The 27,243-nt window shown below is 42.5% G+C and overlaps 2 protein-coding genes across 5 annotated transcripts in view; one reads left to right on the top strand and one right to left on the bottom strand.

The window, feature by feature from the left end:
- The window catches only part of bard1 (BRCA1 associated RING domain 1), a 70,613-nt gene extending 54,005 nt beyond the window's left edge, over window positions 1-16,608 (top strand). Inside the window, exon 11 of the mRNA XM_036959169.1 lies at window positions 15,787-16,608. Within this exon, the coding sequence (XP_036815064.1) occupies window positions 15,787-15,876 (90 nt within the window). The 3' untranslated portion in view covers window positions 15,877-16,608. The remainder of the gene's footprint in view (window positions 1-15,786) is intronic.
- LOC110501788 (von Willebrand factor C domain-containing protein 2-like) overlaps window positions 1-26,495 on the bottom strand; it is a 35,758-nt gene extending 9,263 nt beyond the window's left edge. The window contains exons 1-4 of one of the 4 annotated variants that reach the window (XM_021579614.2): window positions 25,410-26,495; window positions 23,380-23,786; window positions 9,180-9,305; window positions 581-710 (exon numbers count right to left, since the gene is read on the bottom strand). In XM_021579614.2, coding sequence (XP_021435289.1) covers window positions 581-710; window positions 9,180-9,305; window positions 23,380-23,769 — 646 coding nt within the window. In that variant the 5' untranslated portion in view covers window positions 23,770-23,786; window positions 25,410-26,495. Of the gene's footprint in view, window positions 1-580; window positions 711-9,179; window positions 9,306-23,379; window positions 23,869-25,409 lie in introns of those variants that run through there. The other 3 variants (XM_021579615.2, XM_036959170.1, XM_036959171.1) reach the window with 3 other exon arrangements.
- Between the last annotated feature and the right edge of the window lie 748 nt (window positions 26,496-27,243).

Here is a 27,243-nt window from a genome sequence, read left to right as displayed (position 1 = left end):
AGACTCATACACATTTGCAGTGTTAATGCTGCTTAGTGTGTTGTATTTAATTAAAGCAGTTTGTTGTGTCCTCATTAGTGCTCGGGCAACCCCCCCAAAGTAACAGTTTAATATACAGTAAAACATAAAAGATGCACGTCCTCAATTGAAGAGACTGAAGACTCGAATCATGAAAATATAGACGTAGAGAAAGAGAATCTTTTGGTTGGTTTCGATGTGATAAAAGTGTCATTATTTTGTAGTGGGTTTGTGTGTGTGTGTGGGTTGAGGTTCAAACAGTTACATTTCAAGTTTATTTGTGTAACAAATTTGTAATGACTACTTTAGAAATGTAACTCTCCAGTGTGCTCACAATAAGATCAGCAATAAATATACAAACATACTAGCCTGGTTAACCAGACAAATAGCTATGTTCATCATTCTGTTTTGTGAAACAATGGTGAGCACAGCATCAGTCTGGCTTACCAGGGTACATGTACACAACAACCAGCAATGCAATCGTAAGGTTGATATACATAAAGTATTTCAGTAAAACCTATGTGCGTGCGTGTCAGAAACACACGACAGTAAGTGCCCTTACCGTTTTTACAGACGGGACAGCACTGTTCTGGCTCGTAGACTGGGTTGACACACTCTGGGACGGCACAGTCAGAGACCACACAGTGCACCTCGTTATTTGGTTCACAGCGACACCACTCACAAGGCGAAGGCTGAAGGGAGAGAGGGGGAGGGAGAAAATGGAGAGAGAGAGAGAGTGAGGGAGAAAGCGAGACCGAGGGGAGGGAGGGAGAAGGAGAGGCAGAGAGAGGGGGGAAGATTTTAATTGCATTTGAATACCAATCATATAACTATTGTAACAACATGGTGGCAAGATTACTGTTAATATCAAGTTATAAGCCTTGAAAAAATGGGGTTAATTTGACTGAACATTTAAAAGATCAACTCATGGTCACAGTAGGATGTCTGCACACTCTTAGAAAAAATGGTCCCAAAAGTGTTCTTTGGTTCCACTTAGAAACCTTTGGGGTTTGAGGTAGAACCCCATGTAAGAAAGGGTTCTACATTGAATCCAAAAAGGTTATATCTGAAACCAAAGGGTTCTGCTATGGAGACAGCTGAAGAACCCTTTTAGGTTCTAGATAACACATTTTTTCTAAGTGTGTAGGGTTACTCTTTACAACACATTAGGAAATACACTGAAACTTCACTTGTAAACTGACAACTATGATATTATTTAGCAGTGTTCCTAAGCAACAGTGATTAGCCTACTCATCCTTGGGGGCCATGCTGGAAACAGAGTGATTGAATTGGAACATCTCAATCACGCCACATCAACCTGGGTATGTTTCCGTCTGTCCCTCTACCTACTGAGATCCAACTGGTACCTAATGTCATGGACAGGTCTCCTATTGGAAAAAAGTTACTGTATGTCCATGGGACTTAGAGTAAGTCCAAGGTAAAATAAAAGAGAAAAACGTCTGTCTGTAGCAAAAGGTAAATATAAGCTCACGTAGAGAATATACTGCGTGGGAGAACTCAACCCAATTGAAACAGAATGAACTCCAACAGTTGTTGGCATGCCATGTCTGCATAAGCAGAAACCTTTAGTTTACCCACTGACCACATTTCGATTATAGTTTGTACACTCTTTAAAAAAAAGGGTTATTTGGCTGTCCCCATAGGAAAACCCTTTTTGGAGAACCCTTTTTGGTTCCAGGTAGAACCCTCTGTGGAAAGGATTCTAAATGGAATCCAAAAGGATTCTACCTGGAACCAAAAGGGTTCAACCGGCAACCAAAAAGGATTATTCAAAGTGTAATCCTATGGGGACCGCCAAAGAACCCTTTAAGGTTCTAGATAGCACTTATTTTTCCTAAGAGTGTACTACATGCCTTTTGTAGTATAGAATGTATGCCATCATGTTGTAAGCTACAGTGAAAGCAAGTCACTGCCTCTAGAGAATGACAAAACCACTATCTTTCATTTTCACATTCACCCACTGCAAAGGGTATCCTTTTAGCAATGTTAAAAGTCCCTGCAGCCCCAATGGCCTTTTCTCTGCCCCAACTTAACAATGTCACCCTATTTCCTATATAGTCTTCTACTTTTGACCAGAGGCATATGGGCCCCGGTCAAAAATAATGCACTATAAAGGGAGTGGGGAGCCATTTGAGACAAAGCCAGAAGGATGTTGACTCATACATTTGGAGCGGTGCCTCCGTGTGTGTGTGTGTGTGTGTGTGTGTGTGTGTGTGTGTGTGTGTCAATAGGGTGATGAGAGACAGAGGAGAAGCCTGAGCCCTCTCAGTAGCCAAGGTGTTTAAACTTTGTACATAGGTAATTGCCAAACTGAGACTGAGACAGATCCCCTGTCTATGCCTTCAATAACACTGTTTGGCCTCAGAGCCAAGGGCTCTTATCCATGGAAACGCTCCCTAATTGTACTGAGCTCAATGGTAAACAAGAACAAACAAACAAGTTTGTGCCTGAGGGTGAAATGGCAGTCTTTTCGACTGAAACTGCATGACTTTTACTGTGAAACCTCACAGTTAGTGATGCAGTTGAAGTCGGAAGTTTACATACACTTAGGTCGGAGTCATTAAAACTAGTTTTTCAAACACTCCACAAATGTCTTGTTAACAAACTATAGTTTTGGCAAGTTGGTTAGGACATCTACTTTGTGCATGACACAAGTCATTTTACCAACAATTGTTTACAGACAGATTATTTCACTAATAATTCACTGTATCACAATTCCAGTGGGTCAGAAATATACATATACTAAGTTGACTGTGCCTTTAAACAGCTTGGAAAATTCCAGACAATTATGTCATGGCTTTAGAAGCTTCTGATAGGCTAATTGACATAATTTGAGTCAATTTGAGGTGCACCTGTGGATGTATTTCAAGGCCTACCTTCAAACTCAGTGCTCTTCAAACTCTGGTTCATCATTGGGAGCAATTTCCAAACGCCTGAAGGTACCACGTTCATCTGTACAAATAATTGTACGCAAGTATAAACACCATGGGACCACGCAGCCGCTATACCACTCAGGAAAGAGACGCATTCTGTCTCCTAGAGATGGACATACTTTGGTGCGAAAAGTGCAAATCAATCCCAGAACAACAGCAAAGGACCTTGTGAAGATGCTGGAGGAAACGGGTACAAAATTATCTATATCCATGGTAAAATGCGTCCTATATCAACATAACCTGAAAGGCTGCTCAGCAAGGAAGAAGCCACTGCTCCAAAACCGCCATAAAAAAGCCAGACTACGGTTTGCAACTGCACATGGGGACAAAGATCATACTTTTTGGAGAAATGTCCTCTGGTCTGATGAAACAAAAATAGAACTGTTTGGCCATAATGACCATCGTTATGTTTGGAGGAAAAAGAGGGATGCTTGCAAGCCGTAGAACACCATCCCAACGGTGAAGCACAGGGGTGGCAGCATCATGTTGTGGGTGTGCTTTTCTGCAGGAGTGACTGGTGCTCTTCACAAAATAGATGGCATTATGAGGAGGGACAGTTACGTGGATTTATTGAGGCAATATCTCAAGACATCAGTCAGGAAGTTACAGCTTGGTCGCAAATTGGTCTTCCAAATGGACAGTGACCCCAAGCATAATTTCAAAGTTGTGGCAAAATGGCTTAATTAAGGACCACAAGGTCAAGGTATTGGAGTGGCCATCACAAAACCCTGCCCTCAATCCTATAATTACACCAGCTCTGTCAGGAGGAATGGGCCAGAATTTACCCAACTTCTTGTGGGAAGCTTGTGGAAGGCTACCCGAAAAGTTTGACCCAAGTTAACAATTTAAAGGCAATGCTCCCAAATACTAATTGAGTGTATGTAAACTTCTGACCCACTGGGAATGTGATAAAGGAAATAAAAGCTGAAATAAATAATTATCTTTACTATTATTCTGACATTTCATATTCTTAAAATAAAGTGGTGATCCTAACTGATGTAAGACAGGGATTTTTTACTCTGATTAAATGTTGTGAATTGTGAAAAATGGAGTTTAAATGTATTTGACTAAGGTGTACGTAAACTTCCATCTTCAACTGTACAGGGTTAAAAGTGGGTTCTTTGTAAGGCAAAGGGTTCTACCTAGAACGTTAACATCTTAAGAACTATTTTTGGAAGAAAGGGTTATTTGATTATTCTTTGGAAGGCAAGAAGGGTTCTACATAGAACCATATATAATATTTCCTAGCATGTCTGTTATTTTGCATGTGCATTATTTGGTTGATTCATTTTATGCAACACAAAAATAAAGAACATACAGTTTTCTAAACTAATCCAATCTATTGGATGTATTGCACCCGTTACTGAGATGGTTGTTCCAGTTTGGATGACTGACAGTCTCAGTATTCAAGTTGCCTTACTCTGGCAGTCAGTCTGAATGCAGGTGATTAACAATGCCACTTGTTGGATATCCTAATAGGAGTTACACGTCACTTTGTAAGCCAGCATGTGACTTGCAGGCTTGATGTGACCTGTAAACCAGGAGATTCTTAACACTGTGTTAAATTAGTGATAGTGAAACAAAGCTTGATTAAGCATTGTGGTTTTCCAATAGTCTTGAAACAATTACTTGAGGCATTGATTAACACAGTGTACATTAGTGGCACCTGCTGGTAAAAATAATTTACAGTTGCCAAATTATTATAGATGACGTCCCACACCCCGTATCGCGTGCGCAACAGCCTTTTTGTCTTCTACCAAACCAATTCCAAACCAATCAGGTGGTTGTTCGATGAAACTAAACTTCAGACATCATTGATCACATGCTTCTGATAAAGTGATACAGGCATCAGCACACTGCTTTGAAGTATACTGCGTAGAGATTTCGATGCATGCCTCAGAGCTCCAGTATCAAACATCACTAGACATAACTAGGCCCTCAAAGAAATGCCTTATCATATATGTAATTTATTGTCATAAATCATTTAAAAAACACTTTATTATACACAGACTGGCAGTAACATTTTTATGAAGGCATTTAAAGGTCTATGGTATCGTTATAAAACTGCAGCTCTGGGATAATGGTCTTATTGAACCTTTAGTAAAAGTGAACTGTCAGACAACTCAAGCATCCTCAGGTTGTAACTAGTAACATGCAATTTCATGATACAGACTTTCATGAAACCTGTCATTTTCAGAGCTTCCTCTGTTTTTCAGACAACACAAAACTCCTCAAACTGTGATATCTACTTGATATCAATCTATCTAATTTACATATTTTCCTGCAACTGATCTTCCAACATACCTGTAACTTTCTTTATCCCCTTTCCTTTGGAATATTTTTTTACCAGCACTCAATAGTCATTAAAATACTTGAATTAGTAAGAGACCTTGAACAAATATTTTCAGCACTAGATGTACAGTAAACTGCCTCCAGTTTTCTTGTAGATGTAAATGGACGGATATATCTCGCTGAATTTGCTTGATCTGGTGCCACTGCCAAATCTATGGGGAAGGTGATGAAGTTAAAACACTGACAAGCCTTTACTGCACTCTATATTTACATATAACAAACATTTGCTTCTTCATGGCATAGATAGAAGATGAAACAAAATAAGAAATTGCACACTACTCATCGAGGGATACATTAGATATGGATTGTTGAATTCAACTGAAGCTATTATTTATTTCATTTGTATAAGTTGTGTTACGTCTCTACGGTACATGTTCATGTGCTGTCACAGTGTCTCTTACAAAGACTGTAAGATTAATTTATTTGACATGATCACAGGAATAATTACATATTTCTCTGTAATCATGACAAGAAAAACACATTGAATGCAATTTCTTGACTGGATGCATTGTTATACATTTGATACATCTGAAATGAAAGTATATTTAAAATGAACGGGAAGTATCCACTGTATACTGTACTTCCTGCATCTCAATAATACATTGCAGTCTAGTGCATGCGTCCATCAATGTATTTACTGTAACAGTGCTAGAGTGCTTTATGCAACCTTTTGTGTGAGATTTACCGTTCGTTGAAGTGGATTAATCATGCCACGGTCTGTAAGTACGACAGTAACTCACAAAAAAAAAGAAAAACACCAAGACCATGTTTTGCCATGCCGAAGGGTGTGTTAGTGAGTTTGTGGATCAAACTATATGGTGATTTGTGAGCCCATTCAGGTTCACATAAGAGTGAACTGACTGTCAAAGCTGCATTAGAGACTGTAGTGGTTGTACTCTGAGACTATTCTATGTAATTCTAAGTTACATCAAAACAACATCTTACATTACCAGAACGAAGGTGGAGTGTAGATGGGAGATGAAGGGATGGAAGAGGAGAGGTGGAGTTGAAATGGGAGATGAAGGATTGGGAGAGGAGAGGTGGATTGGAGATGGGAGATGAAGGATTGGGAGAGGAGAGGTGGAGTGGAGATGGGAGATGAAGGGATGGGAGAGGAGAGGTGGAGTTGAAATGGGAGATGAAGGATTGGGAGAGGTGGATTGGAGATGAAGGGATGGGAGAGGTGGAGTGTAGATGGGAGATGAAGGGATGGAAGAGGGGAGGTGGCGATGGGATATGAAGGAATGGGAGAGGAGAGGTGTTGGAGATTGGAGATTAAGGGATGAGAGAGGAGGTGGAGATGAAAGAATGAGAGATGAGATGGGAGATGAAGGAATGGGAGAGGAGAGGTGGAGATGGGAGTTGGATGGGAGAGGTGAGGTAGAGATGAAATATGGGAGATGAGGGATGGGAGATAAAGGAATCGGAGAGGAGAGGTGGAGATGGGAGATGAAGGTATGGGAGAGGGGAGTTGGATGGGAGAGATAAAAGATGGGAGATGAAGGAATGAGAGAGGAGATGGGAGATGAACAGATGGGAATGGAGAGTTGGAGATGGGAGATGAAGGTATGGGAGAGGGGAGGGGAGGTAGAGATGGGAGATGAAGGGATGGGAGAGGATAGGATAGGTAGAGATGGGAGATGAAGGGATGGGGGGTGGATGGGAGAGATGAAAGATGGGAGAGGAGAGTTGGAGATGGGAGATGAAGGGATGGGAGAGGTAGAGATGGGAGATGAAGGGATGGGAGAGGTAGAGATGGGAGATGAAGGGATGGGAGAGGAGAGGTAGAGATGGGAGATGAAGGGATGGGAGAGGAGAGGAGAGGTAGAGATGGGAGATGAAGGGATGGGAGAGGAGAGGTAGAGATGGGAGATGAAGGGATGGGAGAGGAGAGGAGAGGTAGAGATGGGAGATGAAGGGATGGGAGAGGAGAGGTAGAGATGGGAGATGAAGGGATGGGAGAGGAGAGGAGAGGTAGAGATGGGAGATGAAGGGATGGGAGAGGAGAGGTAGAGATGGGAGATGAAGGGATGGGAGAGGAGAGGAGAGGTAGAGATGGGAGAGGAAGGGATGGGGGGGTATAAGGGGTATCCAAAGTCAGATAAAGACACAAGGCAATCTTTTTTAGCTTTCATTTACCTCACTCAGTTAACTCATTTAAAGTAAGTTATGCGGGGAACTTGCTCAAACTAGTTCAACGCTCCAGTTATCTCTGGCCTACTTGTTTGCTTCTCTTAATCAGCTTCTCAAATTAAAACAATGCTTTTTTCTTCAGGCAAATTGGATAGGAAAATGAATTTGAGCAACTCATTTTAGATGTTTTTCATAGGTTTCCTTTCATAGGTGTCAGTGCTGAAGAGCACAGTAACTAATTAGTGTAGGATGTGCAGTGTGTATGCACACGTGTGTGTAAAAGTGTGTGTGTAAAAGTGTGTGTTCTGTCCTCCATTCTATAATTTTCTGCTGTGCAAAGGGTGATATATTGGTTCATTACTTTGTAAATAGTTTTTTGTTGCAGAACTTTTACTGCAGTCAGACACTACTCTTATGAGCCTGATCAGTGTTTAAAAAGCTGCTGCAATGTCAGACTGGGCAGTTGAGAGAGCTGAGAGTTATAAAACCCTCAGAATTTAACCTAAACCTTGACATTTTGTCCAAAAGTGTTATTTACTAATAACTGCATTTTATTTAGAAACTTCCACTACAGTCACTTCTGTTATGATTCTGATGAGTGCTTTAATATTCAGTAGATTCAGAGCTGGATCTCTTGGGTTCCCATGTTATTCAACTGTGTCCAATCTGTCTCTTGTAACAATGTGGGTAATAGAGCTCGCCAGCTTGTATTCCTAAAAAACGGAAATGAGTTCCCTCTGGTTTGTTCAGCCATTCCTATGGGAAAAATAGTGGGGAAAGAACAGGGTTTTGGGATAAATGGCAAAAATATGGTCTGAGGTTAACACAGGTTTAGGAGATCTAATACGTTTTGTTCTATGAGATGATATCAGTCATTTAACATTAAGAATAAAGCCTTGATGTGCTTTATGTGCTTTTTTTATGACATAAATGCTTAAAAATTCACGAGAAGTGATGTTAGCTGATGAGTTGTACCCACCCCCACCCTTTTGCCCTTAGAACAGCCTTAATTCATCGGGGCATGGACTCTACAAGGTGACGAAAGCATTCCACAGGGATGCTGGCCCATGTTGACTCCAATGCTTCCCATAGCTGTGTCAAGTTGGCTGGATGTCCTTTTGGTGATGGTCCATTCTTGATACAGACGGAAAATTGTTGAGCGTCAAAAACCCAACAGCGTTGCAGTCCTTGACACAAACCGTCCCGCCTGTCCCCTACTAACATACCCCATTCAAAGGCACATAAATCTTGTGTCTTGCCCATTCACCCTATTTAACCTGTCTCGTTTAACCTGCCTCCCTTTTATCTACATGGATTGAAGTGGATTTAACTATTTACATCAATAAGGGATCATAGCTTTCACCTGGATTTAGCTGGTCAGTCTATGTCATGGAAAGAGCAGGTGTTCATAATGTTTTTTACACTCAGAATATATTTAAGAGGATTAACGTTATGTAAAAACAAAATAAATCAGTGTAGCTTGTAAGACTACAGTTGCTTTTTGTGTCATTTTTGAATGGATGGGGACCCAACAACATATGTCTTTACGGTCCTTCTCAGCCCATCTCTCACCCCTCTCCCCTAGAGATCTCAGTCAGGAGCACGGATGGGATGGGGATTGATCGGATTTCAGCCCTACAGCCTGTCGAGTCCTGTTCTTCTCACCTGGGACATAGATATAGAACAGTTGTTTTATATCTGTGGCCTGGGATCTGAACTCACCCTATATTTCCTGGTTCTTGATTGGAGCTGCGCTGCAGAGGCTGGGGGTAGGACCGGGGGTAGGACCGGGGGTAGTACGGGCGCGACGGCGGGCGGACTGGTCCCTTCCTCGTCGGACGGGGAACCCTGTAGGTGAAACACCTACCGAGGTTGAGTGGCACAACTCTCTCATACTGTCTTATATACATACTGTATACTATCTCTCTATCTTAGAAATATACTGTATATATATATATTTATATATATCTGTGTTATATTCTACATTACATGCATCTGAAATGAAACTGTACTTAATGTGCTATAGTACTGAATACAACACAGCAGCAAAGACCCACCCATAGTTATGTGATTCTATTTCTACAGACTAACTCACAAATATGACTATTTTTCTATGGAACTACTATTGTTTTCACTCTACCGTCCCCATCACCAAACCACATAACTGTCCATCAGGCTAAGAAAGTAGCTCCACATCAACTACATTACATCCACTGCCCAATAGAGACTGACTCAGCATTCTGTGGAAAGATTCACTTTCTGATGAATGAGGTCTTTAAGGCTGGATCATATTTCTTAACAGATTACAGGGCATCGTCCGTGATCAATCAATGGTTAGAGAGTCCTTACTTATCAAAGGGTTTTATTACTGACAAGGTATCTACAGATGTAGTATCTTAATTTGAGCCAGTTTTCTCCAGCAGGAAAATAATACAGCAACCGTAAATGTGAATTATTATGTGGATTATAATTAATGGACATTTTTTGTAGGAGATGATACATTTTACGTTAGGGCAAATTAAGTATGACATTTTAAAGTGGAAATTACAAACTTTAAAAGCCTTTTTAAACCTTGAATACACTAAAAGTTTACATTTCCTGCTGCTTTACATTTCCTGCTGTGCACATTAACAAAATAGTGATCAAATGAAGATCCTACATCTATACAGAATGTAACCCTGAGACACTTGCACAAAAGATTGATCACATTCCCTATTCCATGGTCAGTGAATTAGTTACTATGAGACACAAAATGTTGGACAAGGTGATGATACAGTCTGATCTGTGAGATTAAAACTTTAGTGTTTCTCTCTTGGCCTGTGTTTAGGATAAATATAATACCATTTTCACATCCTGGCTCCTATACATCCTTCCTACATTGTCCTTTCCAGCACGGTTCCAGCAGCTATGTTGAATGCCTAACCAAGCCAGTGCATCATGGCTCAGCTCGGCCTGGCACTTGGCACAGTAGTGTGAATCAACCCTCAGAGATATCTCCAACCTTACAGAGATGAAACCTGCCTTGTTGGTCTTAGATACACTGCTTGTGTTCCAAAACCCCAGTGTTTCTCTCATGGTCCCTATGTCTGCATGCCTCTTTGTTTAGAAGAGATATCAGAGAGATCTCCAACCTTAAAGAGATCGAACCTGCCTTGTGGGTCTTAAAGATATAGATCTCTGTTGGACTCCTTCCCCGCCTGCTGTGTTCAGTAAATGCGGAGCTATGCATAAAGAGCCAGGACGACGGCCAAGGAAATGCCACCGCAGCCCACGCCAAAGGTTAACCAGCCAGCCCTGTCAGCATCCTCTTAATTGGGGCTTTGATCAGAAGCTACCAACACCCTTCAATTTTTTGTTTACTCCGCTGGACACCATGCAGTCATCGTTTTATACAGTAATTCAAAGAGAAATTATACTTTCATGTCTTTAATACTTTCATAAATAGGCACTTTCATTCTGGCACAAGCATGGTGATTATGACTTTAGCTTCCTCAAGTCATCAGATGCCTGTCACGGATCAACAACCCCACAACAGTGATCTGACCAAAGCTTCAAAGCTGTGGTCAATGGGAATTCTTTGCTATATCAATTATTTATCTAAACTATCTGAAAATGGCGATTTTCATTGACCACCCACAGTTTCCCCTCTGTGTTCTGCCTCCCCCTGTAATTTCTCTGTTCAGGTGAGAAAATCTATAGGAACAAATGAATGGTTTTTCAAGAGGTGTGAAATGTCCTTCCCTCTCGCCGGGCCCTGCCACTCAAGGTTAGTGGGGATGTGAGGGTGAGCTGCACTATTGATGGACTTGATCTCACATCAAACCAGCAGGCTTTACTTACAGGCCTCACTCTCTCCCTGAGGGGAGCATGGATCTGCATCCCAATACAGGCCTAAGAGGCTTTGTCCGCTCAACACCGATCCAGCCAGGCTGAGTTCCAAATGTCACGCCATTCCCTTTATAGTGCACTACCCTAAGGGCCCTGGTCAAAAGTAATGCACTATAAAGGGAATAAGGTGCCATGGGACGCGCCCCCAGTCACTGATCACAATGGATTAAGTACACGGGTTTAAAGGGCTGATCTCTCACAACCTTATTAGCAACACACTGCTTTACGTAAGTCCCCCATACTAATTAGCTAATGCCATGGAGTCTAAAATTAGTGGCAGGTGTTTCACTGGGGTGAGCAGTCACATTGTGATTGAATTGAATTGAGTTGAAGAATGTGATCAAGGACAAAGGTGGAACATGGACAATAGGAAAATCAAATCAATTAACTGAGCTATTCGAGAGATGAGATTTCTTACAAACAAAAATTACAAAGTTAGGTGCCCACTAACGACGTTTCCATTCACAGTTTTTATGCAAGTAAAGTCGTATCGTATATATAAACAAAACCTGTCAGTTAAGAACAAATTCTTATTTTCAATGACGGCCTAGGAACAGTGGGTTAACTGCCTGTTCAGGGGCAGAACGACAGATTGTCAGCTCAGGGATTTGAACTTGCAACCTTCCGGTTACTAGTCCAACACTCTAACCACTAGGCTACCCTGCCGCCCCAGGGTAGCCTAGTGTAGTGATGGGTTAGAAGAAGCCTACATAACCAAACCATAAAGAAAAATGTAACGTCCATATATGTTGGGCTCCCTCAGTGGTTTAAGGCATTGCATCTCACTGCTAGAGGCATCACTACAGACCATGGTTTGATTCCAGGCTGTATCACAACCAGCCGTGATTGGGAGTCCCATAGGGCGGTGCACAATTGGTCTAGCGTCGTCCAGGCCAGGGTTTGGCCGTGGTAGGCCGTCATTGTAAATAAGAATATGTTCTTAAAGGATCGGTGTGTCCCCCACGGGAGAGTTGAGCAAACGTAGGCTAATTTGATTAGCATGAGGTTGTAAGAAACAAACAAAAAAATCCCCGGGACATAGACATGTTTGATATGGGCAAAAGCTTAAATTCTTGTTCATCTAACTACACTGACCAATTTACAGTAAGACTTGCCTAGTTAAATAAAGGTTAAATAAAAAATATATATGGCCAGCAATATAAACTTTAACATAGATTTACAGTGTATCTTGCAAAAGATGTTCTTCAATTGGTAACATACATTGCTGTCTTCTTCTAATGCCTCAAGGGGAAAGTAATCTAAAAGTAACTGAATGTAATCAGATTACGTTACTGAGTTTGGGTAATCTGAAAGTTACGTTACTGATTACAATTTTGGACAGGTAACTGTAATGGATTACATTTAGAAAGTAACCTACCCAACCCTGGACAGCCTATAGGGAGGAGGTCAGAGACCTGGCAGTGTGGTGCCACAACAACAACCTCTTCCTCAACGTGAGTAAGACAAAGTAGATTATCGTGGACTACAGGAAAAGGAAGGCTGAACATTCTCCCATTCACATCGATGGAGCTGAGGTGGAGCAGGGCGGGAGTTTCAAGTTCCTTGGTTTCCACATCACCACCAAACTATCATGGTCCAAACACACCAAGAAAGTCGTGAAGAGGCCGCAACAACACATTTCCCCCCTCAGGAGACTGTAAAGATTTGGCATGGGTACTCAGATCCTCAAAAAGTTCTACAGCTACACCCTTGACAGCATCCTGACCGGTTGCATCACCACCTGGTATGGCAACTGCTTGGCGCTGCAGAGGGTAGTGCGTACGGCCTAGTTCATCATCCAGGACCTATATACTACGTGTTGTCAGAGGGAGGCCAGTCACCCAAGTCATAGACCGTTCTCTCTGCTGCCGCACGGCAAGTGGTACCTGAGTGCCAAGTCTAGGTCCAAAAGGCTCCTTAACAGCATCTAACCCCAAACAATAAGACCGCTGAACAATTAATCAAATGGCCACTTGCACTATTTGCATTGACACCCCCTCTCTTTGTTTATACATCTCTACTGGCTGTTTATTATCTATGCATAGTAATTTTACCTCGTCTAACCTGTAAGCTCACACATTGACTCAGTACCAGTACCCCCTGTATATAGCCTCATTATTTTCTTAAAACTGCATTGTTGGTTACAGGCTTGTAAGTGAGCATTTCACGGAAAGGTCTACACCTGTTGTATTCGGCGCATGTGAAAAATAAAATTGGATTTGATCTATACACATCTTCACTGGAGGAATTTACACAAGATATACTAGGAATGATATGATACTGCATAAGCGTTGGTATGTTTCTTGACACTATAATTAAGAAATAAGTCTTGAGGGGGTGTGGTATAAGACCAATATACCAGGGCTAAGGGCTGTTCTTATGTACAACGCAACCCTTAGCTGTGGTATATAGGACCATATACCACAACCTCCTGAGGTGCCTTATTGCTATTATAGACTGGTTACCAATGTAATTAGAGCAGTAAAAACACATGTTTTGTCATACCAATGTTATAGGGTCTGATATACCACGGCTGTCAGCCAATCAGCATTCAAGCCTCAAACCACCCAGTTTATAATAACAAATATGAACCCTGTAAATAGTGTATATGGTTTTGGATTGACAGGGAGAGAAAAACAATGCTCTAACAGCAGATTAGGGAGGCACCATGGAATTAAGCTGCTCATCTAGCTAGCCTACTTTTTCTAATATAACATTTCCTATTTCACATCAGTAAAAAAGGCATTACAGTCTCAATATGCATTACTATTTAGGGCATATCTCTGAATGATTTAGTTCATGTTTGTCATGTCAGAGCTACTGTACTGTATTCAGCTCATTGTGTATCCCCCCCAGGTGCTCCTCCTGTCACAGGTCTAAGATATGTTCTGAGATAAAAGTTGGTACAATTCCTTCTCATGCTTAGAATGATTGCTGCATTATCCGGCAGAGTTCTATTAAACACTGTTGGGGGATATAGGCAACAGTGTGTGAGTGAAAAATGGGTCTATCTATGCAAGTGAAAATCGACTTTAATAATTTATCACATTTCTACAGCACTTTTCATAACAATCTTAATGCGATTCAAAAGCAAAAAATAAACAAGCAATACATCATCATGAGTAGTTTAGCTATAGTTAGGTAACCAATAGGCCATGTCTTTGAGTCCATGCATCATCCAAAGATAGAGATGGGAAGTTCATGGCTTGATCAGAGGTAGTATAGTCAGGGAAATGGTTGATGAAGAGTCTGGTGACAATCATGTAGAAGGCTACTCTGGGAACTAGCATGAGTCGTGTAGCTACTGGACTTATCCTCCTTCACAATGTATGGCATCCAGTTGGGTGACGCATTAGCAGCTCTTGGTGCCAGAAAGCTCACCACACACAGTTTAGAGTACTAGCCAGTCGTCCCCAACCACAAGCCCTCTGCCTCAGCACTGCATTAATTTACTGCATCTCCCATTCTTCTCAGGCTTCAGGTGACTCTTAAATTGATGTTTTCAAAAGATCAGGAACCAGCAGCCAGGTGAAACAAAAAAGCTGGTACAGTGTCCAGATGCCTCATTCAAACAAAAACAATTGGCTAGCTAACAAGCCAAAAATAGTTGACCTGCCAGTATATCTGCAAATCTGTGGGTAAAAAAACACCAGAAATATGCACTAAAACTCAATGTTATCAAAAACAAAACAGCTGATAAAAAACAAATAACAAATAATTAAATATGTACACATTTACAGGAGTTCTCTGTTTAAGCTCTCTGTTTAGGCTGGTGCCATGGCAACTACAGAACAATAAATATATGACTCTGCCATCTTCTCTTGCTCTCACCCGACTGACACATAGCCCTCCAACACTGATAATGTGCTTCAGCCTCTTCCATCATGTAATGTCCAACCAACATGACTAATTGCCATGATTAATCATCATATAAATATATCAGGCCAGTTCAGGCCTTAGGGTAGGCCTGGGTATGCGTATATTTTATCCAGTATAATAGGACAGTATAGTAGGCCAGCCTACCTCAAGCGTGGTACAGCTCCAACCATGGCTCAAAGCATTCAGTTTGCCATTGATGAATGTGCTTGGGGAATCTCCAAGCCCATTGATAAAGTGTGAGGTGCCTGTAGTTGTGCAGCACAGTGTCATTACTAATCAGCCATATTCGTTACGCCCCCCACTGTCACAGCAAAGATGCTTGAGACGCTTGAGAATCTTAGCCTGGAGGATGGATAAATACATAGGCTAGACGCCGACCAGATTATCTAATATAATCTAATTTTGTCCATTTCTAATCCACAGAGTAGGCGTAGGCCTGAATACAAGATACCATGATTTGCTGTGTCATAAGACGTGCACATTTACAACTTTCTCTCTGCCACCAGGTTCAGGCCCAGCCTCTCCTCTAACCTTAACCCCAACCTTAACCTCCCCTCTGCAGATTCAACACCAGTTCCAGCACCAGACCCAGTTCCAGCACCAGAACGAGTTACAGCACCAGAATACTGGAAGAGGTGCAGAGAGGAGGTGAAGAGGAGGGACCCAACATCCAACCTTCACCCGGAACGAGCAGACCAGGGGAGTGCCACCATTGATATCCGGGTCTAGGGCTCCCGTGTGTGTCTGCTTCCTCCTCAGGTTGTCCTTTCTCCCCTCTGCAGGTCCAGTTACAGCCTCATCCCAGTACCCGGCTTCCAGCACCAGTCCCAGCGCCAGACCACCAGACGAAGTGCAGAGGAGGGACCAAAGATCAAACCTTCACCTGGGGATCAGGCCACAGGAAAGTAACACCATGGGCCTGTGGGTCTAAGGCACCTTTGTGTGTTTGATTGCTCGTCAGGCTGTCCTTCCTCCCCTCTACAGACCCAGATTTCAATCCAGCACCTGAACCAGCCCCAGTTTCTTGTTCCCGGTTCCTGTTTTTTCCTGGTCTCCAGTTTTCCACCCTGGTCCCAGCACCAACATGACTTCAGTCTTGGCCCCAACACCAGCAACAACCCTGGACACAGCACTGACAAACCACAACTGCCAGCCCAGACCCCACCCACAACACAAAGACACAGACACATTGTGGACTGACTGATGGACAGATTGCTTTTGTTTTTGCTTTTCCTTGATTAGATGACCATTTGGTTTGCCTAATTTGACTTGATAGCTTATTGTTATAATTATTTATCATTTTGAATTTTGAAAAACCAAATTAAAGGACCTTAACCTTTTCAGGGTTCTTACCTAACCTTAACATTTCAAGGTTATTGCTATGTTTATTTATTTATTTTTTACCTTTATTTAACCAGGCAAGTCAGTTAAGAACAAATTCTTATTTTCAATGACGGCCTGGGAACAGTGGGTTAACTGCCTGTTCAGGGGCAGAACGACAGACCTTGTCAGCTCGGGGGTTTGAACTCACAACCTTCCGGTTACTAGTCCAAGGCTCTAACCACTAGGCTACCCTGCCGCCCCTGAGTTTGGGGATTTTATGGCATCATTTTGAGTGGAAAATAAAGTTTCTGGTGAAGTCAAAATCTGGTGTGTTAGGTAAATAGGACAGATGTCAAATAATGCAATAAGTTAATGAGTTCATGTTGCACTGTGACTATCAAATCAAATCAAAATGTATTTGTCACATGCACCGAATACAACAGGTGTAGGTAGACCTTACAGTGAAATGCTTACTTACTACAAGCCCTTAACCAACAATGCAGAGTTTAAAAAAAATATTTACTAAATAAACTAAAGTAGAATAAAAATAAAAAGTAAGACAAGAAAATTACAAAACAATAACGAGGTTATATACAGGGGGTATCGGTACCGAGTCAGGGGTACAAGTAATTGTAAAGTGACTATGCATAAATAATAGACAGCAAGTAGCAGCAGTGTAAAAACAAACAGGGTGGTCAATGGAAATTGTCCGGGTGGCTATTTCTAATTGTTCAGCAGTCTTATGGCTTGGGGGTAGAAGCTGGTAAGGAGCCTTTTGGTCCTAGACTTGGCACTCCGGTATCGCTTGCCATGCGGTAGAGGAGAGAACAATCTATGACTTGGGTGACTGGAGTCTTTGACCATTTTGGGGGTCTTCCTCTGACAACACCTAGTATATACAAAAAGTATTTAGTCAGCCACCAATTGTGCAAGTTCTCCCACTTAAAAAGATGAGAGAGGCCAGTAATTTTCATCGTAGGTACACTTCAACTATGACAGAAGAAAATGAGGAAAAAAAATCCAGAAAATCACATTGTAGGATTTTTTATGAATTTATTTACAAATGATGGTGGAAAATAACTATTTGGTCAATAACAAAAGTTTATCTCAATACTTTGTTATATACCCTTTGTTGCCAATGACAGAGGTCAAACGTTTTCTGTAAGTCTTCACAAGGTTTTCACACACTGTTGCTGGTATTTTGGCCCATTCTTCCATGCAGATCTCCTCTAGAGCAGTGATGTTTTGGGGTGTTGCTGGGCAACATGGACTTTCAACTCCCTCCAAAGATTTTCTATGGGGTTGAGATCTGGAGACTGGCTATGCCACTCCAGGACCTTGAAATGCTTCTTACGAAGCCACTCCTTCGTTGCCTGGGCGGTGTGTTTGGGATCATTGTCATGCTGAAAGACCCAGCCATGTTTCATCTTCAATGCCCTTGCTGATGGAAGGAGATTTTCACTCAAAATCTCACGATACATGGCCCCATTCATTCTTTCCTTTACACGGATCAGTCGTCCTGGTCCCTTTGCAGAAAAACAGCCCCAAAGCATGATGTTTCCACCCCCATGCTTCACAGTAGGTATGGTGTTCTTTGGATGCAACTCAGCATTCTTTGTCCTCCAAACACGACGAGTTGAGTTTTTACCAAAAAAGTTATATTTTGGTTTCATCTGACCATATGACATTCTCCCAATCTTCTTCTGGATCATCCAAATGCTCTCTAGCAAACTTCAGACGGTCCTGGACATGTACTGGCTTAAGCAGGGGGACATGTCTGGCACTGCAGGATTTGAGTCCCTGGCGGCGTAGTGTGTTACTGATGGTAGGCTTTGTTACTTTGGTCCCAGCTCTCTGCAGGTCATTCACTAGGTCCCCCCGTGTGCTTCTGGGATTTTTGTTCACCGTTCTTGTGATCATTTTGACCCCACGGGGTGAGATCTTGCGTGGAGCCCCAGATCGAGGGAGATTATCAGTGGTCTTGTATGTCTTCCATTTTCTAATAATTGCTCCCACAGTTGATTTCTTCAAACCAAGCTGCTTACCTATTGCAGATTCAGTCTTCCCAGCCTGGTGCAGGTCTACAATTTTGTTTCTGGTGTCCTTTGACAGCTCTTTGGTCTTGGCCATAGTGGAGTTTGGAGTGTGACTGTTTGACTGTTTGAGGTTGTGGACAGGTAATACAGGTAATACATTAATACAGGTAACGAGTGGAGGACAGATGAGCCTCTTAAAGAAGAAGTTACATGTCTGTGAGAGCCAGAAATCTTGCTTGTTTGTAGGTGACCAAATACTTATTTTCCACCATAATTTGCAAATGCGTTAAAAATCCTACAATGTGATTTTCTGGATTTTTTTTTCTCATTTTGTCTGTCATAGTTGAAGTGTACCTATGATGAAAATTACAGGCCTCTCTCATCTTTTAAGTTGGAGAACTTGCACAAATGGTGTCTGACTAAATACTTTTTTGCCCCACTGTAGGTCCTGGATGTCAGGAAGCTTGGCCCCAGTGATGTCCTAGGCCGTACGCACTACCCTCTGTAGCGCCTTACGGCCAGATGCCGAGCAGTTGCTATACCAGGCGGTGATGCAACCGGTCAGGATGCTCTTGATGGTGCAGCTGCAGAACATTTTGAGGATCTGGGGACCCATGCTAAATCTTTTCAGACTTCTGAGGGGGAATAGGATCTGTCGTGCCCTCTTCACGACTCTCTTGGTGTGTTTGGACCATGAAAGTTTGTTGGTGATGTGGACACAGTCAATTAACAGCAACACTATGGTGTTGAATGCTGTAGTCAATGAGTAGCATTCTCACGTAGGTGTTCCTTTTGTCCAGATGGGAAAGTGCATTGTGGAGTGCGATTGTGTCATCTGTGGATCTGTTGGGGCGGTATGCGAATTGGAGTAGGTCTAGGGTTTCCGGCAGGAGGGTGTTGATGTGAGCCATGACAAGCCTTTTAAAGCATTTCATGGCTACCGACGTGAGTGTTATGGGGCGGTAATCATTTAGGCAGGTTACTTTCGCTTTCTTGGGCACATGTTTGAAACATGTAGGTATTACAGACTCGGTCAGGGACAGGTTGAAAATGTCAATGAAGACACTTGCCAGTTGGTCTCTGTTTGTTGCCAGTTCGTCTTGTTCGTTCAAGCTTACCAGCGTTTTTCCTGTCAGCTCCTATCGTTTCCCAGCCTCTCTTTGCTAGTCCTCCCGGTTTTTACCTTTGCCTGTCCTGACCATGTACCCGGCTGTCGTCCTTTACCTTTGCCTTACCCTGGATTTTCGACCCCTGCCTGCCTTGACCTGTCTTTGCCTGCCCCTGTTGCTACAATGAACAGTGTTACTTCGACAGTCTGCATCTGGGTCTTACCTTGATCCCTGACAGTACGAACTGGCCATGACTGACCCAGCAGTCTTGGACCAGCTCCGCTACTCCATCTCCTCTCAAGAAGCCACCATTGGTATGCATGAGGAGTTGCTTTGCGGCATGATGGAGGGGTTCCAGGCCACGGCCGATCGTCACGACCAAGCATTGGACATTTTGCGGGAGCAAGTCCGTGGGTTGCCTACTAGGCAGCCGACCACGACGGTACCCTCCCAGCCTCTCTGTAACCCGGCTGGTAGCAGCGCCATCACCCCGGTATCCCGAGAACCCCGCTTACCTCCACCGGAGTGAAATGATGGAGATTCCAGAACCTGCCGGGCCTTTCTCTTCCAGTGCTCCCTCGTTTTTGAGCTGCAGCCTTCTTCATTCTCCTCTGACCGCTCGAATATAGCGTATATTATCACGCTGATGTCCGGGAAGGCACTCGCCTGGGCCACGGCGGTATGGGAGCAACAATCCGCCGTCTGCCTCAGGTATTCGTGGCAGAGGTGAGAAAGGTGTTGAAGGCTCCAGTGTCCGGGAGAGAGACTGCCTGGAAGTTACTCCAGCTTCGGCAGGACACCTTCAGTGCGACAGACTATGTGGTGGAGTTCCGCACGCTAGCAGCAGAGGGTACCTGGAACCCAGAAGCGCTGTTCGACACGTTCCTGCATGGATTATCGGAGGAGGTAAAGGATGAGCTGGCAGCCCGATAACTACCGACGGATCTCGACTCACTCATCGCTTTAACCATCCAGATCGATGGTCGGCTACGGGAACGTAGGAGGGAGAAGAGGTTCGAATGCAGTCCCAATCGCTCACTCAGGGATCCCACCTTGTAGCTGATAAACTCACCTCTTCCCAAGCCGATGCAGGGCTGGGCTGTCTCCAGCCAAACGTGTACGCAGACTTGACACCCAGAGTTGTCTGTATTATGGTACTGCCGGTCATTTTGTGTCTACTTGTCCCTTCAAGAGAGCTAGCTTATTCGTTGGAGTACACTGGTGGGTCTGAAAGATAATTCTTATTCTCCCCTTACTCGCCCCCCTCTCTATGCCACCCTGCTATGGGGCGACCAGTCCAAGTCTCTCCAGGTACTCATCGACTCGGGGGTCGAAATGTCATACCCTGATCTGTTTCACCTGTCCTTGTGCTTGTCTCCACCCCATCCAGGTGTCACCCATCTTCCCAATTATCCCCTGTGCTCTTTGTCTTGTTCGTTCAAGCTTACCAGCGTTTTTCCTGTCAGCGCCTATCGTTTACCAGCCTTTCTTTGCTAGTCCTCCCGGTTTTGACCTTTGCCTGTTATGACCCTGTACTCGCCCGCCTGACCTCTCTGCCTGTCCCTGATTCTGAGTCTGCCGGCAGTCCTGTACCTTTGCCTTACCCTGGATTTTCGACCCCTGCCTGCCTTGACTTGTCTTTGCCTGCCCCTGTTGCTACAAAAAACAGTGTTACTTTGACAGTCTGCATCTGGGTCTTATCTTGATCTCTGATGGTCCTGGTAATCCATCTGGCCCTGCGGCTTTGTGAATGTTGAACTGTTTAAAGGTCTTACTCACATCCACTCCGGGGAGCGTGATCACACGGTCAGCCAGAACAGCCGGTGCTCTCATGCATGCTTCAGTGTTGATTGCCTCGAAGCGAGCATAAAAAGCATTTAGCAAGTCTGGTAGGCTTGTTTCACTGGGCAGCTCGTGTCTGGGTTTCCCTTTGTAGTGCGTAATATTTTTCAAGTCCTGCCACATCTGACAAGCATCAGAGCCGGTGTAGTAGGATTCAATCTTAGTCCTGTATTGATGCTTTGCCTGTTTGATGGTTCGCTCCTTTAGCTCAGTGAGGATGTTGCCTGTAATCCATGGCTTCTGGTTGGGAAATGTACATACGGTCACTGTGGGGACGATGTCGTCAATGCACTTATTGATGAAGCATCCGCATCATCTGACCACTTCCATATTGCGTGAGTCACTTGTACTTCCTGCTTTAGTATTTGCTTGTAAACAGTAATCAGGATGATATAATTATTATAATTATTAATTATCAGATTTGCAAAAATGAAGGGTGAGGGAGAGCTTTGTATGCTTTGTATGTGTGTGGAGTAAAGGTGGGATTTGGGCCTTGTCTTGACAAAGCAGTATATATTTTGCATTGGACTCATTAAAGAAGAACTCTTTGTCCAGTTCTAGGTTAGTAATTGCTTTTTTAGGTCATAAGAGATGGTAGCAGCAACATTATGTACAAAATGAGTTACAAACAATGCAAAATAAAATAGCACAGTTATTTAGGAGGCCGTAAAACGGCAGCCATCCCCTCCGGCGCCATTATTATCAGTATTATACACTGTAAAAATGTTTTACTTGTTTTTAAGGTAACTTATGTTACTGTAAATTCCAATAAACTTTGGTTTAACTCTACATTACTGTAAAGAAGGCACTTTTACAATAATGTACAGTAACATGCTGTACTTCTTTTTACAGTAACTTACAGGTAACTGTTTGTCAGTAATTTACCATTAAAACAAGTTGTGTTTTTTTTACAGTGTAATATAATGAATTAAGACTAAGAGTGTTGAATCAACAATTAAAATGTTGAGTCTCTGTGGACCCATGTTTACACCGAAACAGTGTTAAATGTTAACTCTGCTTAGTGTACAGTCTTATTTAAATATTTCCCAGAGTGCCTTGCCTTTCGAGTAAATTGTAGAGTTACCACCCATGACTGAATTTATTAGTTACAGAGACATGGTTTCAAGGCTAATGAAATGATTTTGTTTTTTATAAACGTTTGCAATATTGAATGCTGGGTAATATGATAATGAGCTGTGTATGACTTTCAGGCCATTGTACTAGGGTGAAGCTAGGCCCTCAAAATAAGGTCTTAAGAAAAAAACGTATGGTGTTGTGTTAAATATATATGTTGAAAGAGAACATATCCACTTAGGATGTCACTTGGTGAAGTCCATAGGACTGGAAATGGATGAATGCAACAAATATGTATCTGTCACTAATAAATACAGTAACTCTACAATTTACTCGAAAGGCATGGTACTCTGGGAAATATTTGAATAAGGCTTTACACTACGGAGTGTGTAAATTTAACACTGTCGCGGTGTCTATATAGGTCCACAGACTCAATCCTTTCATGGTTGATTGAACACTGTTAATTTAGACTTTCTTTAACAATGGAGAATTTGCTGTGTCGATTCTCTACGAGCAGAGAACATTGGGGGAAAACAAAATCATTATGTTTTGAGTGGAATGGCTATCCAGTCAACACTGCTGCATTGTTTTGATCACATACAATTGTCACACTTAGCTCATTCGGCCTACCTAAATAAGCAACACTGCTTATAGTGTGTATTGTGGTACAAATGCAATTGCATCCAAATGAGAATTGAACATTTAAAATGATTACAAATGACTGATCAATAGACCATGCAAATTAAAACAATAAACACCAAACATCCCTACCTTAAATTCCTCCAGGATCTTGTAAGTTTTCCCCCTGTATTCACAAAAGTTTTTAACCTCCTTGCATTCAGGACAGCATCCATTGTGCTCCACTTTTGTGCACTTAGGGTGTATCTTGGGGCACTCCGGCTGGTCGCACACTGGCCCATCCTCAGTGCACACGCATGGGCAGTTAGAGTGTCCTGGGAAGAAACGCTCCCCCAGTTTGTAAACAAAGCCACTGTCGTCCACGCAAACTTTCCCACGGTAATCGTCGAAAATTATGTTGTCGCTGTTGGCAGTTCGCTCTGCCTCGTCCGCGGCGTAATCCTCGGGACTGAGGGAGGCTGGTGACAAGGTGGCGTGGAGGACGAGGAGGACAATGCAGGGTGTTGGAAAGAGAGGGCCCATCCTTCGCCGCGGTATTCCTATTGCAGTCAAGGAAAGGGTCGAAGTTGCATTTACTTTGCCCATTCCATTCCCAGTCTGTGCAGCACGAAGGCCAAATTAACATGCTGATGATATCATGCAAATATAATGGTATATATTCAATTAGAAGTATCCACAGCAACGGACACAATCCCAGAAAAGATTTACAATCTAACACAGCAAATTCTCAAGTGTTAATTCAACACTTAGTGTTAAATTTAACACAGGTCCAGTGTGTTGATCCAGGTGTTAATTTAACACTAACATAATTCATTTAACACTCACTGATGTAAAATAACCCCAGTGTTGGTGTTAATATCTTTATCATATTTCCCAGTATGCTCTATTGCAGGTGGCTTTTTAGAATTGTTTGTTTCAATATCTATGTTTGTGCATGTACATTGATTGGTTAATTAATATTATGCTACTCAAAAATAAATAACAAACATTTTTCTAATCTAATCCAATCCATGAGCTGGACTTATTGCACTATAGGGCCGGATTACCACATTTGGGGCCCCAGCGCACCGGCCTCCAGGGGCCCACCCACCGTTTTTTTGGGGAAATAAGCTAACTTACTGCATTTCAATACATTTTGCCAGGGTGCAGAGAGAAAAATTTGCATTTCTACACTTTTTGTCATGAGGCTAAGAGAAAATGTTGAAGTTTTTTAAAGCTAATTTCCTGCAATTCCACAGTTTTTGCCATGGGGCAGAGAAAAAATATGTTACCCGTTACTGAAATGGTTGTTCCAGTTTAAATGGTTTAGCTCAGGGGTATCAAATACATTTTTCCCTGGGTGCTGCATTTGATCTTCAATGAGGTCCATAGGGCCCCACTGAAACTGTATGAATGTAGGTCCATTATACTTTATACACAGTTTTGATTTGAGTCATTTTAAAAATGGGCCGGATTGGACCGTATGTTTGAAACCCATTGTGTGGTCTCCTATCTTAGTCTTCCCAACCCTGGCAGTCTTTCTAAATGCAGGTTGTGGGTGAATAAAGATTCAAAATGTTGAATATCCCCACTCTGGCTGTATTCCAATAGGAATTACACATCACTTTCCAAGCCAGCATAATGTGATTTGCAGGCCTGATGTAGCATGAAAGCCATGAATTTCAGGCCACTGTATTAGGTAAAAATGCAGCCCTCAAAATAAGATCTTATTATAGAAGTGTTTCAGTGTGTTAATTACATCTTATGATAACATATTTGCATGGGATCTCATTCGATGGCCAGTAAGTTTTATTTGATGAATGCAACAATCATGTCTCTGTCATTAACAAATACAGTTAAGGTTTGTAGCTTTACAATTCACTGAAAGGCAAGGCACTCTGGGAAATATGCAAATAATGTTTAACACACTGTTAATTTAACACTGAAAAGTATGGACCCATATAGACAATGGACTAGTGTTGATTTAACACTGAATAATGTTCTGTCTATTATTACATTTCTTACATACATTGCAGAATGTCAGTATTTTAAGTAAGATAACACCCCCCCCCCCCCCCCCCCAATAAAAACAAGATGTGTTTACAATGAAAAAAATACATGAGGTTTTAGGATGAGTTTTACAGTGAATGGGAAGGTGGATACATTGGGCATTATAGACTCACCGCGTTGAAATGTTCGGTTCCACTAGTTGGAGTCAGGATCAACAGAGATCCAAACCCAGTAGAATGGATTAAACACAGGATCCAATAACTTCCAGATTGACCATTGGATTAAACCAACAGGCTCCAGATAAAAAATATAATCCCCCTTCAATTGCTGTTGTTGCGCGTAAAAGCAGTTAGAAACGAGACCATTTTCGGTACGGATGACTTCGGAGCAGCGCGAGCGATGTGATATGCACACACAAATCAATCTGATACATGACTCAGAGGATCCCGTATTTCCCGTAGATAAAGATAACAATAGGTAGCTGATGTGTGAAAAAGAAGCCTTGAAAAAAATTGTACGAAATTATATTGCCTTCTATTTTTGCCAATAGGCTACTCATAGTCGTCCACGGCAGTGAGAGTCATTTCAATCAACTTCCAAATGCTGCAGGTAGATCAAAAACATAATTATGCATTGTAACATACATCCAGCAGCGAGTGCAATTTGAATAATAGACCCAAACTCTGGAAGATACACCTTTAAGAAGAGAAAAATTAACTAAAAGAAAATAAGTTTAAACCCAGCATCTCCAGTAAAAGTTAAATGTTTAGCCTACTAAAGATATTTTATTTGTCCACACTTTTCCGTGCGCACTCTCCGGGAAGAAGCAGAGAATATGGTAGCCTACCAATCATAGCTTGATTCTCGTTAGTTGAATAAGCTGAAGCGAAAAAGCCCCGATTCAAGTCCTCTGCCTATACCGCCAATTTTGTGAAGAGGAGCGTGCAGAACAGCGGCGCTTTACATCGCCCTTGTGAGTGAGAGGGGACGCATTTGACTTCAGGACCACGGACAGTGGCAGAGGGCACAGCGGCAGACAGCGCTATCTTCAGCACTGTCGCTGTTCAGTCGAGCGTCCCGCTGAGCACGCGGAGATTGGAGAGCTTTCCCATCTTGTGTTGCTCCCCAGACCAGCAAGGAAAAAGCGAATGGTTTGGCGCAGCTAGATCACCCTTCAAAGAACTTGAAGTGGCATTTTATTATATCGATATCCGCTCAAAAATGCACTGAATCAATCGAAATAGATGGATGGGGTTTGCTCTCTTAAAAATCACGTGGAGCACTTTTTATTGAAAGCTTCATAAACAGATAGCACAGTTTCTCTGTGCGCAGACGTTATTTATGCTACTGTAGCCAATGAGCTAGATCACACACACTTTACCATTCTTGCAGCAAATAACTGAAATAGACTTAGAGAAGAGATGATGTACAATGTGGCGTTATGTTCATTTCAGAATAGACTACACAGTAATTTCCCAGGATTGAAGATGAACACAATTCCACATTATACCGTATCTGCTCTACAGAGAACCTACAGAGGTGCCACATTTTCGAGTGGAGGGAAGAAATAAGAAACTACAGAGCTCAGCTCCCAAGGCATTTGCTTGTACAGTACGGTATGGTTCATGTCTATAATGGATATAACTAAAGCTCTCTTCTCAGGCTGTCCCTGGGGATCTCTGGCTAACATGGTGTAAAATGTCAAGGGTGGATTAATCTCTGAGTGAAAACATACTCATAATACTTCACTTGACAAGTAGCCATGCAGAGACATGTAGCATGTACACTACTGTAAAATGTTGTGCGTGTGTGTGTGTGTGTGTGTGTGTGTGTGTGTGTGTGTGTGTGTGTGTGTGTGTGTGTGTGTGTGTGTGTGAGAGTACCATGCATCGGTGTTTGTGTGTGTGTGTGTGTGAGAAAGTATGTGAGTAAGTCCATGTGTGTCTATGTGTGTGAGAGTACCATGCATCGGTGTGTGTGTGAGAGAGAGAGTCCATCTGTGTGTGT

Source organism: Oncorhynchus mykiss, chromosome 22 (assembly GCF_013265735.2).
Source record: "Oncorhynchus mykiss isolate Arlee chromosome 22, USDA_OmykA_1.1, whole genome shotgun sequence".
NCBI classification, from domain to species: Eukaryota; Metazoa; Chordata; class Actinopteri; order Salmoniformes; family Salmonidae; genus Oncorhynchus; species Oncorhynchus mykiss.
This window is presented reverse-complemented; position numbering and strand designations above follow the sequence as displayed.